Source organism: Kogia breviceps, chromosome 8 (assembly GCF_026419965.1).
Source record: "Kogia breviceps isolate mKogBre1 chromosome 8, mKogBre1 haplotype 1, whole genome shotgun sequence".
In the NCBI taxonomy this organism is placed as follows: domain Eukaryota; kingdom Metazoa; phylum Chordata; class Mammalia; order Artiodactyla; family Physeteridae; genus Kogia; species Kogia breviceps.
Window position 1 is genome coordinate 27,054,397 of NC_081317.1, and position 15,270 is coordinate 27,069,666.

General features: G+C 36.5%; 1 protein-coding gene across 2 annotated transcripts in view; it reads right to left on the reverse strand.

Annotated features, from left to right (window-relative positions):
* Positions 1–15,270, reverse strand: part of TMEM38B (transmembrane protein 38B) — a 74,563-nt gene that overhangs the window by 17,161 nt on the left and 42,132 nt on the right. For both annotated transcript variants that reach the window (XM_059072122.2, XM_067041029.1), the window contains exon 5: positions 12,446–12,563. In XM_059072122.2, coding sequence (XP_058928105.1) covers positions 12,446–12,563 — 118 coding nt within the window. The remainder of the gene's footprint in view (positions 1–12,445; positions 12,564–15,270) is intronic.

A 15,270-nucleotide genomic window follows, 5' to 3' on the forward strand; every position in this document is an offset into this window, starting at 1 on the left:
TATTTTATCTTATTTCTTTCTTTCTTTACTCCCTTTTGTTCTGAGCCGTGTGGAGGACAGGCTCTTGGTGCTCCAGCCAGACGTCAGGGCTGTGCCACTGAGGTGGGAGAGCCAAGTTTAGGACACTGGTCCACAAGAGACCTCCCAGCTCCATGTCATATCAAACAACGAAAACTTCCCAGAGCTATCCATCTCAATGCCAAGACCCAGTTCCATCCACTCAATGACCAGGAAGCTACAGTGCAGGACACCCTATGCCAAACAACTGGCAAAACAGGAACACAACCCCATCCATTAGCACAGAGGCTGCCTAAAATCATAATAAGGTCACAGACACCCCAAAACACACCACCAGACATGGACCTGCCCACCAGAAAGACAAGATCCAGCCTCATCCACCAGAACACAGGCACTAGTCCCCTCCACCAGGAAGCCTACACAACCCACTGAACCAACCTTACCACTGTGGACAGACACCAAAAACTATGGAAACTACGAACCTGCAGCCTGAGAAAAGGAGACCACAAACACAGTAAGTTAAGCAAACTGAGAAGAAAGAGAAACACAGAGCAGATGAAGCAGCAAGGCAAAAACCCACCAGACCTAACAAATGAAGAGGAAATAGGCAGTCTACCTGAAAAAGAATTCAGAATAATGATAGTAAAGATGATCCAAAATTTTGTAAATAGAATGGAGAAAATAGAAGAAACGTTTAACAAGGCCCTAGAAGAACTAAAGAGCAAACAAACATAGATGAGCAACACAATAAATAAAATTTAAAATTCTCTAGAAGGGATCAATAGCAGAATAACTGAGGCAGAATAACGGATAAGTGACCTGGAAGATAAAATAGTGGAAACATCTACTGCAGAGCAGAGTAAAGAAAAAAGAATGAAAAGAATTGAGGACAGTCTTAGAGACCTTTAGGACAACATTAAATGCAACAACATTCGAATTATAGGGGTCCCAGAAGAAGAAGAGAAAAAGAAAGGGACTGAAAAAATATTTGAAGAGATTATAGCTGAAAACTTCCCTAATATGGGAAAGGAAATAGTTAATCAGGTCCAGAAAGCACACAGAGTCCCATACAGGCTAAATCGAAGGAAAAACACTCCAAGAGATATCAATCAAACTATCAAAAATTAAATACAAAGACCAAATATTATAAGCAGAAAGGGAAAAACAACAAGTAATACATAAGGGAGTCCCCATAAAGCTAACAGCTGATCTTTCAGCAGAAACTTTCCAAGCCAGAAGGGAGTGGTAGGACATATTTAAAGTGATGAAGGAGAAAAACCTACAACTAAGATTATTCTAACCGGCAAGGATCTCATTCAGGTTCGGTGGAGAAATCAAAAGCTTTACAGATAAGCAAAAGCTAAGAGAATTCAGCACATCAAACCAGCTCCACAACAAATGCTAAAGGAACTTCTCTAGGCAGGAAACATAAGAGAAGGAAAAGACCTACAATAATAAGCCCAAAACAATTAAGAAAATGGGAATAGGAATATACATATCGATAATTACCTTAAACATAAATGGATTAAATGCTCCAACCAAAAGACATAGACTGGTTGAATGGATACAAAAACAAGACCCGTATATATGCTGTTGACAAGAGACCCACTTCAGACCTAGGGACACATACAGACTGAAAATGAGGGGACTGAAAAAGATATTTCATGTAAATAGACATCAAAAGAAAGCTGGAGTAGCAATTCTCATATCATACAAAATAGACTTTAAAACAAAGACTATTATAAGAGACAAAGAAGGCACTACATAATGATCAAGGGATCAATCGAAGAAGAAGATAGAACAATTGTAAATATTTATGCACCCAACATAGGAGCACCTCAATACATAAGGCAAATACTAACACCATAAAAAGTGAAATCGACAGTAACACAATCATAGTAGGGGACTTTAACACCCCACTTTCACCAATGGACAGATCATCCAAAATGAAAATAAGTAAGGAAATGCAAACTTTAAATGACACACTAAACAAGATGGAATTAATTGATATTTATAGGACATTCCATCCAAAAAGAACAGAATACACATTCTTCTCAAGTGCTCATGGAATATTCTCCAGGATAGACCATATCTTGGGTCACAAATCAAGCCTTGGTAAATTTAAGAAAATTGAAATCATATCAAGTACCTTTTCCAACCACAATGCTATGAGACTAGGTATCAATTACAGGAAAAACTCTGTAAGAAATACAAACACATGGAGGCTAAACAACACACTAATTAATAATCAAGTGATTACTGAAGAAACCAAAGAAGAAATTAAAAAAATACCTAGAAACAAATGACAATGAAAACACAACGGCCCAAAACCTATGGGATGCAGCAAAAGCAGTTCTAAGAGGCAAGTTTATAGCTATACCAGACCCTTAAGAAACAAGAAATATCTCAAATAAACCAAACCTTACACCTAAAGCAATTAGAGAAAGAAGAACAAAAAAAACCCAAAGTTAGCAGAAGAAAAGAAATCATAAAGATCAGATCAGAAATAAATGAAAAAGAAATGAAGGAAGCAATAGCAAAGATCAATAAAACTAAAAGATGGTTCTTTGAGAAGACAGACAAAATTGATAAAGCATTAGCCAGACTCATCAAGAAAAAAAGGGAGAAGACTCAAATCAACAGAATTAGAAATGAAAAAGGAGATGTAACAACTGACACTGTAGAAATACAAAAGATCATGAGAGACTACTACAAGCAACTGTATGCCAATAAAATGGACAACCTAGAAGAAATGGAAAAACGCTTAGAAAAGCACAACCTTACGAGTCTGAACCAGGAAGAAATAGAAAATATGAACACACCAATCACAAGCACTGAAACTGAAACGGTGATTAAAAATCTTCCAACAAACAAAAGCCCAGAATCAGATGGCTTCACAGGCGAATTCTATCAAACATTTAGAGAAGAGCTAACACCTATCCTTCTCAAACTCTTCCAAAATATAGAAGATGGAGGAACACTCCCAAACATATTCTACAAGGACACAATCACCTGATACCAAAACCAGACAAAGATGTCACAAAAAAAGAAAACTACAGGCCAATATCACTGATGAACACAGATGTAAAAAACCTCAACAAAAAACTAGCAATCAGAATCCAACAGCACATTAAAAGGATCATACACCATGATCAAGTGGGGTTTATCCCAGGAATGCAAGGATTCTTCAAAATACGCAAATCAATCAACGTGATACACCATATCAACAAACTGAAGGAGGAAAACCATATGATCATTTCAACAAATGCAGAGAAAGCTTTTGACAAAATTCAACACCCATTTATGATAAAAACACTCCAGAAAGTAGGCATAGAGGGAACTTTCCTTAACATAATAAAGGCCATATATGCCAAACCCACAGCCAACATCGTCCTCCATGGTGAAAAACTGAAACAATTTCCACAAAGATCAGGAACAAGAAAAGGTTGTCCATTCTCACCACTATTATTCAAGATATTATTCAAAATCTTCAGTTTTGCAAGTTGTAGCCACCGCAGAGAAGAAAAAGAAATAGAAGGATCCAAATTGGAAAAGAAGTAAAGCTGTCACTGCAGATGACATGATACTATACACAGAGAATCCTAAAGATGCTACCAGAAAACTATAGAGCTAATCAATGAATTTGGTAAAGTAGCAGGATACAAAATTAATGCACAGAAATCTGTTGCATTCCTATACACGAATGATGAAAAATCTGAAAGTGAAATTAATAAAACACTTCCATTTAACACTGCAACAAAAAGAATAATATATCTAGGAATAAATCTACCTAAGGAGACAAAAGACCCGTATGCAGAAAATTATAAGACACTGATGAAAGAAATTAAAGATGATACAAATAGGTGGAGAGATATACCATGTTCTTGGATTGGAAGAACCAACATTGTAAAAATGACTCTACTACCCAAAGCAATCTACAGATTCCATGCAATCCCTGTCAAACTACCACTGGCATTTTTCACATAACTAGAAAAAAAACTTTTACAATTTGTATGGAAACACAAAAGACCCCGAATAGCCAAAGCAATCTTGAAAAAGAAAAACAGAGCTGGAGGAATCAGCCTCCCTGACTTCAGACTATACTAGAAAGCTACGGTAATCAAGACAGTATGGTAGTGGTACAAAAACAGATATAATATAGATCAATGGAACAGGATAGAAAGCCCAGAGATAAACACACGCACATATCGTCACCTTATCTTTGATAAACGAGGCAAGAATACACCATGGAGAAAAGACAGCCTGTTCAATAAGTGGTGCTGGGAAAACTGGACAGCTACATGGAAAAGAATGAAATTAGAACACTCCCTAACACCATACACAAAAATAAACTCAAAATGGATTAAAGACCTAAACGTAAGGCCAGACATCATCAAACTCTTAGAAGAAAGCATAGGCAGAACACTCTATGACATAAATCCCAGTAGGATCCTTTTTGACCCACCTCCTAGAGAAATGGAAATAAAACCAAAAATAAACAAATGGGACCTAATGAAACTTAATAGCTTTTGCACTGCAAAGGAAACCATAAACCAGATGAAAAGACAACCCACAGAATGAGAGAAAATATTTGCAAATGAAGCAACTGACAAAGGATTAATCTCCAAAATATACAAGTAGCTCATGCAGCTCAATATCAAAAAAACAACAACCCAATCCAAAAATGGGCAGAAGACCCAAACAGACATTTCTCCAAAGAAGATATACAGATTGCCAACAGACACATGAAAGGATGCTCAACATTATTAATCATTAGAGAAATGCAAATCAAAACTACAATGAGATATCATCTCACACCGGTCAGAATGGCCATCATCAAAAAATCTAGAAACAATAAATGATGGAGAGGGTGTGGAGAAAAGGGAACACTCTTGCACTGCTGGTGCGAATGTAAATTGATACAGCCACTATGGAGAACAGTATGGAGGTTCTTTAAAAAACTAAAAATAGAACTACCATACGACCCAGCAATCCCACTACTGGGCATATGCCCTGAGAAAACCGTAATTCAAAAAGAGTCATGTGCCAAAATATTCATTGCAGCTCTATTAACAATAGCCAAGACATGGAAGCAACCTAAGTGTCCATCAACAGATGAATGGATAAAGAAGATATGGCACATATATACAATGGAATATTACTCAGACATAAAAAGGAACGAAACTGAATTATTTGTAGTGAGGTGGATGGACCTAGAGACTGTCATACAGAGTGAAGTAAGTCAGAAAGAGAAAAACAAATACCGTATGCTAACACATATATATGGAATCTAAAAAAAAAAAAAATGCTCAAAAGAACCTAGGGGTAAGATGGGAATCAAGATGCAGACCTACTAGAGAATGAACTTAAGGATACAGGGAGGGGGAAGGGTAAGCTGGGACAAAGTGACAGAATGGCATGGACATATATATATTACCGAACGTAAAAGAGATAACTAGTGGGAAGCAGCCACATAGCACAGGGAGATCAGCTCAGTGGGAGATGCAAGAGGGAAGAGATATGGGGACATATGTATATGTATAACTGATTCACTTTGTTATAAAGCAGAAACTGGCACACCATTGTAAAGCAATTATACTCTAATAAAGATGTTTAAAAAAAAACAAAACTAAAAATAGAGCTACCGTATGATCCTGCAATCCCACTCCAGGGCATATATCCAGAGAAAACCATTATTTGAAAAGATACATGCACCCCAATGTTCACTGCAGCACTATTTACAGTAGCCAAGACATGGAAGCAACCTAAATGTCCGTCAATAGATGAATGAATAAAGAAGATGTGGTATGTGTGTGTATACACACACACACACACACACACACACACACACACACACACACACACACAAAACGTAATATTATTCAGCCATAAAAAAGAATGAAATAATGCCATTTGCAGCAACACGGATGGAACTAGAGATTAATATATTAAGTGAAACAAGAGAAAGACAAATATCATATGACATCGCTTATACATGGAATCTAAAAAAAAATGATACAAATGAACTTATATACAAAACACAAACAGACCCACTTCTTTGTATCATTTTCAAATTTCTTCATCATTGTTATTGAGGCTTTCACCTGCTTGGTTAAGTTATTCTTAGGTATTTTATTCTTTTTGATGAGATTTTAAATGGGATTGATTTCTTACTTTCTCTTTCTGATAGTTCATTATTAGTGTATAGAAAAGCAATAGATTTCTGTATATTAAGCTTGTATCAGGCAACATAAGCTTTCCATGTGACCCAACAATTCCACTCCTATTTATCCAAGAGAAATGAAAATATATGTGCACACAAAGTAAACATGTTTATAGCAGCTTTACGCATAATAACCATATTCAAATAATCAAAAGCTGGAAATAATCCAAAATCCATCAACAGGTAATTACATAAACAAATTGTGGTATATAATGCTACTTAGCAATAAAAAGGAATATGCAAAAATATGGATAAATCTCAAAAACATGCTGAGCAAAAGAGCCAGACAGAAATAATATATACTATATGATCCCACTTACGTGGAAATGGGTGGTCCACCCTGGGGCCATGGGTGGTGGTTGGTATTTACTCGAGGAACTTTTTCAAGTAATGGAAATATTCCATATCTTGGCTGTGGTGGTGGTTACATAGGTACACAAATTTACTGAAACTCTAGAATGAGTATATTTTATTATATGAAAATTATAATTCAGTAAAGTTGATTTTTTTGTTAATTTTAAAGGAGATCATTCCTAAGTTTTTAGTAAGTGAATATTAAATGCTACTTAAATGCTAAAACATTTTTTAAGAGATCCTGATGAAGCTGGGTTCTGTATTACACCTTGGGAGACTGATGTAGGTTATACCTAGAAATGGAATTACTAGTTCACAAGATACATAAATCTTTTTTTAAAATATAAATTTATTTATTTAATTTATTTATTTTTGGCTGAGTTGGGTCTTCGTTGCTGTGCACAAGTTTTGTCTAGTTATGGAGAGCAGGGGCTACGGGCTACTCTTTCGTTGCAATGCGCGGGCTTTTCACTGCAGTGGCTTCTCTTGTTGTGGAGCACGAGCTCTAGGCGTGTGGGCTTCAGTAGTTGTGGCACGCGGGCTCAGTAGTTGTGGCTCACAGGCTCTAGAGCGCAGGCTCAGTAGTTCTGGCTCACGGCCTTAGTTGCTCCACGGCATGTGGAATCTTCCTGGACCAGGGCTCGAACCCATGTCCCCTGCACTGGCAGGTGGATTCTTAACCAGTGAGCCACCAGGGAAGTCCAAGATACATAAATCTTCAACTTTATCAGATATTGCCAAAATCTCCTCTCAAGTTGTTTTTGTTTAGACTCTAAATCCCTTTAAAGTAGTTTATACTCCTGTCTTTACTTCCTCTTATTCACCTCAGTCTATCAAAAACTGTTTTCTATTCTCTAACAGTCCATTTGAAACTACTTTTACCAAGGTCACCAAATAACTCAATTTCAAAATCCAACAGCCTCTTTTCGGTTTTAATCATTCTTGACCACTCAAGTCTCCCTTTGCTTTAATTCACAATTACACTATTTCACAATAACTTCTTACACTGAGGAGCCAAAAGATATTCCATGCTTCTGAAACTTTTCTCAAATCATCTCCAATGGGACAGACTGACGTTAGGTGCAGCTAAACTAACTGGAATCCTCAGGCAGGGTGTCAGGAGGAAGATAGGCAGGCATGGGGTGGGGAGGAGACTTCATGTCTACATGGGATGGTGCCACAAGTCCATAGCTAGGCTGCACATTTCAAGAGTGAGAATACCTGAGTTTTACTGCAGAGCAGCTTCTAGTGGGTGAGATGACAACAGAGATACTAGATGTCGAGCAATGCTGGTGGCACTTACTTTCTGTTACTATTTTTATACTTGTATTATAGATACCTGTGCCCTTGTCTTACTTGTGGGAGATATTCTCTTTGAAAAGAGAAATCATATTTATTAGTATCTTTATATATGTCAAAACACTGGATTACTATCCAAAACAAACACACAATGCAAATTTTGTAACTATATAAATAATACAAGAAAAGCAAGGTAAAGAAAAATAATTAGTGCCAAATTTTTCTCTGAATATTCTGTCAATTCATTATTTTATACCTAAGAAATGAAAAACTATAGTAGCTACTCAAACAAATCACAAGCTATTTAAAAATCAGTATAAATCTAAAGGGAATCTGGGCAAAAAGATGAGCTAACAATGAATATTCTCTTTAGAAGCTGGTGGATATTTAGTAAAATGTTGGGGAATATTATTCTAAATTATTAGAATATTATTTGAATATTATTCTAAAATGTTAGGGGAATAATATTCTAATTAGGAAGATTTGAGGAATACTATGAGAAAAGTTCAATACTGTAGGTTATTCTACTTTAAAATACTTTTTCATTATCACTTTGCAATATGGTATTTAAGTTTAGGTGCTATAATAAACAACTATATGTCTGGCAGTAATTGTAAGAAAAGCTATCATTTTTATTCCACAAATTAGGCCTTCAACAAAAACTGACCCTTGCAATTCAAAAAATTTAACAGATACCAGTACCAGTTAATCTAACTAAACCCACAATATACATTCATTTTCTTTAAAGATTAAAGTTAGAAACTCTAAAAAATTATATTAGCTCCCAACACTACTTCATGATAAAAACACTCAACAAACGAGGAGGAGAAGGGCACTAACTTACTCAATATGATAAAGGGCATCTATAAAACACCCTCAGATAATATCATACTCGTTAGTGAAAGACTGAATGCATTCTCCCTAGGATCAAAAAGAAGATAAGGATGTTCATTCTCTCTATTTCTATTCAACACTATACTGGAAGTTCTAGACAGGGCAACTGGGCAAGAAAATGAGATAAAAGACATGGAGATTGAAAAGGAAGAAGGAAAATTATTTCTATGTGCAAATGACATGATTTTGTAGAAAATCTTAAGGAATCCATTAAAAAAAACTATTAGAGCTAATAAATAAGTTCAGCTAGGTTACAATATACAAGATCATATAAAAATCAATTTTATTTCTACACATTTTCAAGGTACAATCTGAAAATAAAACATTTAAAAAACAATCTCATTACTATAGCATCAAAAAGAACAAAATACTTAGGAATAAAGTTAACAACAGAAGTGTAAGGTTTATATACTGAAAACATCATTGAAAAAAATTAAAGAAGACCTAAATAAATTTTTTAAATCTATGTTGATGGATTATAAGACTTAACATTGTTAAGATGACAGTACTCCCCAAACTGATTTGCAGATTCAATGTAATCCCTATGAAAACATAAGCTGGCCTTCTTTGCAGAAGTTGTCAAGTTAATTCTAAAATTCATATGGAAATTCAAGTGACCTAGAGTGGTCAAAACAATCCTGAGAAAGAAGAACAAACCTGGAAGACTCACAGCTCCCAATTTCAAAACTTACTGCAAAGCTGAAATAATTAAGATAGCATGGTACAAGCATAAAAATAGGCATAAAGATGAATGGAATAAAAGTGAGAGTCCAGAAATAAACTCTTACATTTACAGTCAACTGATTTTCTACAAGGGTGCCAAGACAATTCAGTGAGGGAAAGAACAGTCTTTTCAATAAATGGTGCTTGAACAACTAGATATCCCATACACAAAAATTAACTCAAAACAGATCACAGAGCTAAATATAAGAGCTAAAACTATAAATCTCTTACGAGAAAACATAGAGGTAAATCTTTTTAACCTTAGATTTGGCAGTGGGTTCTTAGATATGACACCAGAAGCATACACAACAAAAGAGAAAATATGCAAATTGGACTTTATCAAAATTTTAAATTTTGTGCTTCCAAGGGCACTATGAAGAAAGTTTTAAAGACAACTCACAGAATAGGAGAAAATATTTACAAACCAGAAATCTAATAAGGGTCCAGTATCCAGAATACATAAAGAAATCTTACAACTCAACATTAAAAAAGACAAATGCCATGATTAAAAAAGGGCAAATGATCTGAATATATATTTTTCCAAAGAAAATATACAAATGGCCAACAAGCACATAAAAAATGCTCAACATCATTAGTCATCAGGGAAATATGAATCAAAATCACAATGAATTGCTTCTTCACATCCACTAGGATGGCTATAAAAAAGATATGCATTGGTTAAGGATGTGGTGAAATTAGAACTCTCACATACATTGCTGGTGGGAATGTAAAATGATGAAGCCACTTTGGAAAACAGTCTGTTAGTTCCTCAAAAGATTAAACGTTGAATTACTATATGATCTAATAATTCCATTCCTATATGATACACCCAAGAGGAATGTAATATATGTCCACACAAAAATGTGTACATGAATGTTCATAGCTCATTATTCATATTAGCCAAAAGGTAAAACAGCCCCAAATCCATCAACTGACAGAGAAATAAAATGCGGTATAGCCATACAATGGAATATTATTTGGCAATTAAAAGGAATAACATACTGATACATACTACAACATGGATGAACATCAAAAACATCATGCAAGGGCTTCCCTGGTGGCGCAGTGGTTGAGAGTCCTCCTGCTGATGCAGGGGACACGGGTTCGTGCCCCGGTCTGGGAGGATCCCACATGCCGCGGAGCGGCTGGGCCCGTGAGCCATGGCCACTGAGCCTGCGCGTCCAGAGCCTGTGCTCCACAACGGGAGAGGCCACAACAGAGAGAGGCCCACGTACCGCAAAAAAAAAAAGAAAAAAAAACATCATGCAAGTGAAAGAAACCAGTCACAGGCCACATATTGCATGATTCCACTTACATGAAATGTCAGAATAGGCAAATTTATAGACAGAAAGTAGATCAGTGGTCGTCTACAGTTGAGGGGATTGAGGGAAAATGTGAAGTGACTGCTAACAGGTATAAGGTTTATTTGGGGGTGATGAAAATGTTCTAATATCAATTGTGGTAACAGCTGCACATCTCTGTGAATATACTAAAGACCACTGAATTGTACACTTTCAATGGATGAATTGTATGATATGTAAAATATATCTCAGTAAAAATGTTACCAAAAAATGCAGCTCAAAATTTGATGACTGTTAGAAGAAGGCACATATGAAGAGATTTTGCCTCAGATATCTGAAGTACAACAACCACAGATCACCTCCACTGCAGAGACTACTGGAATAAAAATAAATGATCCCTACAGTGATTTGGTTCTTTCTAAGATAGAAATTTATATAATATATACTGTTTTCCTTCTAAGTATCTCATAGGTAAGTTTTTAGCCAAAAATATCTACGCTGAGATACAGACATCTATAAAATTTCTCTAGGCTTAAATAATAATATTTTAAAATCAATTGTCTACTCATGAATAGTGAATATATAAAAATTTTAAGAAGAAGAATAATCAGAATTAGTCTCATCATACAGCTGAAATAAAATTCATAAGATGTGTCAGAGGGCTTCCCTGGTGGCACAGTGGTTAAGAAACCGCCTGCCAATGCAGGGGACACAGGTTCGAGCCGTGGTCCAGGAAGATCCCACATGCCGCAGAGCAACTAAGCCTGGGCGCCACAACTACTGAGCCTGTGTGCCGCAACTACTGAGCCTGTGCTCTACAGCCCACGAGCCACAACTACTGAAGCCCGTGTTCCACAACAAGAGAAGCCACCCCAATGAGAAGCCCGTGCAACACAATGAAGAGCAGCCCCCACTTGCCGCAACTAGAGAAAGCCCACCTGCTGCAACGAAGACCCAACACAGCCAAAAATAAATAAATAAAAATAAATAAATAAATATGTGTCTCGGACACAGTCATAGAATGGTATATGTCATCTTGAACCATATCAACAATCGGTACAATGAAGACGAGGAGATCAGGATTCAGAGACATTAAGTAACTTGCCTATTCGGGGATTAGACAGCGAAGCTAGGATTTGAATTTAAGACTGCCTGTCTCTGAAACCTATGATCTTATACCATCCTATACTACTTCCTAACTTCAAGAAGGGACAAAGCATCCAACCAGACAACAGTAATTAAAAAGACTGACCACAAATATGTCCTAATGTAAAAATATAAAAATTTTAAAGTTTAAAGGAACCTCAGAGAACATCTACTCCAAGAACCTCATTTTACAAATGACACAACACTTTGCAGTCTCTGATCAGCCTTGGCTATTTCCACTACTCTCTGGCCTCCAATGTAAATACTATAAGGTTATCTGCAGATCCTTCCTGATAGCCTCAGCATAAATCAAATGAGGAATCATAGAAGAGCTATGTTTCAGTAAGTCATGGATGTGCTGAATAACTCCTCAAAATTGATATTTTTAGACTATAATAAAAAATAAATTTTTCCGTTACTTGCCTTATGCAGAATTTTGGTTACACAGAATTTGTAATACTGCTTTATTGCTACTTTGAACTCTTACCTTTGTGGCCACAAGAAACATAGTATAGAGGAACATTAGATTATGCCTTGATACTGCCAGATGCTTGGTTTGCTGGAATGTGAAGATAACTGACCCCAGCAGGGTTACCTTGGCAGGGCTGAAAATGAAACACATTTTAACTCAGTAAGTAATAAACATTATTTATCTCTATATTTCTCAAACAGTATTCTCAAAATATTAATTTAATGAGTTATTAATAGATGTAACACAAAAATGAGTTCTGTAAATATAAAGTTTTGGAAATGCTGAGTTACATAAAGTTAAATACCTTTCTTCACAGCATAAAGTATCAAAGTTTAGAATGTTCAGACATACTGTGACTTTCTGATAACGAGAGTATATTTCTATATATAATATTTCTGAATTGACCACATAACACTTTTTTACAAAGGATTTGAAAGTCCCACGTTCCACAGCATGATTTGGGAAAAGTATGTTAGCCCTGAAAAACCTTATAGTGCTAACCAAGCTCCTTGGGTGGGATGGAGGATGGAAAAGAAAGCCCTGATTCAGTCGCCCCATGGTATTCGCAGGGAATTTGTTCCAGGACCCCCCACATTTACCAAAATCCACTGATGCCCAAGTCTGTAATAGAAAATGATGTAGTATTTGCATATAACCTATGCACATCCTCTCACATACTTTAAATCATCTCTAGATTATTTACAATACCTAATATAATGTAAATGCTATGTAAATAGTTGTAATTACAGTATAAGTACTATGTAAACAGTTATCAGTACATAGCAAATTCAAGGTTCGCTTTCTGGAATTTTTTTCTAATAGTTTTGATCCACAGTTGGTTAATCCACAGATGCAGAAACCATGGATACAGAGGCCCAACTGTACTCCCACAGCCCACTTCAGGCTGCTGTGTGGAACGGCTCTCATAAAACACTGTGAGCCAGCTCTAGCACATCACTTAGCTAACTCCAGCACAAAATATTAGCGTTAGCCAATACATTAAAATTTAACATATATAATTAGATGTTTATCTTCGGGCCTCTCACTGTTGTGGCCTCTCCCGTTGTGGAGCACAGGCTCCGGACGTGCAGGCTCAGCGGCCATGGCTCACGGGCCCAGCCACTCCAGGATCCTTCCGGACCAGGGCACGAACCTGCGTCCCCTGCATCGGCAGATGGACTCTCAACCACTGAGCCACCAGGGAAGCCCGATGTTTATCTATTAACATAACAAGCACTACTTTCATGTGATATATTTGCCACATAAAGTATATCTCACTAACAGATCATTTTTTATGCTTAAAACTAGAAAAAGATAAATAATAAACTCTTAGAATGCCATAGTATAAAATATGACAAATTTAAAAGCCCCTATAAACCACTTTATGAAAAATAAGTAGTTTGTTTAATCAGTACAAGCTAAGGACTGAGTTCAAAACAGTTAGGTTTGGGTAACAGGGGTTTGGATCTTGCCTACCAATAACTGGGCAGCATTCCTGTTTTAGAACAGTGGTCCACAAACTTTTTGACTGTGCACCTCTAGTGGTAAAAGTGTTTTAAAACACTCCTTAATATATATCAATTAATTTATAAATTATGTACATGTACAACTGTATTATAAAATGTACACCAAACTGACTTTTAAAAGGATGAGATAAAAATAGTTAATTCCATTAAGACATTGTCTTAATGTCCTTTTGCTACTCTGTTTCTAACAGTTTGGTTTCTGAACCATAGTGCCTCATCATGGGCATCTTAGCATACACATATTCTACTTTGGACTGTGTTCTCTTAGAGCATAAATTCAGAAGCAATGAATCTGAGGAGCAAGGATTTTGTAAACAATAAATTGAAGCAGGGGATTGGAGCAGGGCTGGGATTTAGGAAAAAGTCAATGAGATTGGTTACAAAGATCAGAATGCATTCAGAAAATTCTTATACTTATTATATTAGTTTCCTGTGAATCTAGTAAATAAGCTATCTGCTTCCGAAATACAAGGGTGGAATAAGCATAGGTAACAGCTATAAGCACTCCCATGCCAAAAGGGAGAAAAATGGAAGGAAGAAAGTGATCACAGTCCTATGCAATTTCAAAATCCAGCAGGGCAAATTCCATTAGGTTTCAAGATCCAGGAATAATCTTCTGTGGCCTGAGGCTCCATCCTCTGAGTTTACAGCTCTAATCTCTGCATTCATGTCTCTGGCTTTTGCACCTGTGACGCCAGCCTATGGGTCTGGCCTCAGGTTTCTAGGCCCGCAGCTCCCACCTTAAAGCCATTCTTCCTTTTCCCTGAAAGGTAGCACATATTGACAGCTAAAAATTTTATCAGCCTGTTTCTACCTACAGAATTTTGGGAGTCTGACTTCTTTTATTTCATCTTGTCTCTGTCCCTTTCAGTCCAACCTGGCAGTGTTTCTGCTGATACAACACTTTCAAAAATCTTTTGGGTTTCCTATGCATGACACAGGGGATCCACGCCATCAGTCAAGATGGTCCTTCACAGATATTTACTGGATAATCTCATCTCTATTCCAGGCTTCTGCTATGATAGCTGAATGGATCCATGAATCACACACCTAATCTCTTTTAACACTAGCAAAAGTTGTCCAGCCACACCCTTAACTTTCTCTCCACAGCAGGCCTTTCCTAAGAATGACTCTCCTAATTTTATCATCTTTTGCAATCTGGATAGGCTGAGAATTTCCCAAATCATCAAGTCTTGGTTTCTTTGTTTAGCAGTTATTCCCTCAATTCAACTCTTTTCCTCTCACATTTCACTGTAAGAAGCAAGAAGAAACCAGCTCAGATCACCAACACTTTGCTTCTGAAACTCAACTAAG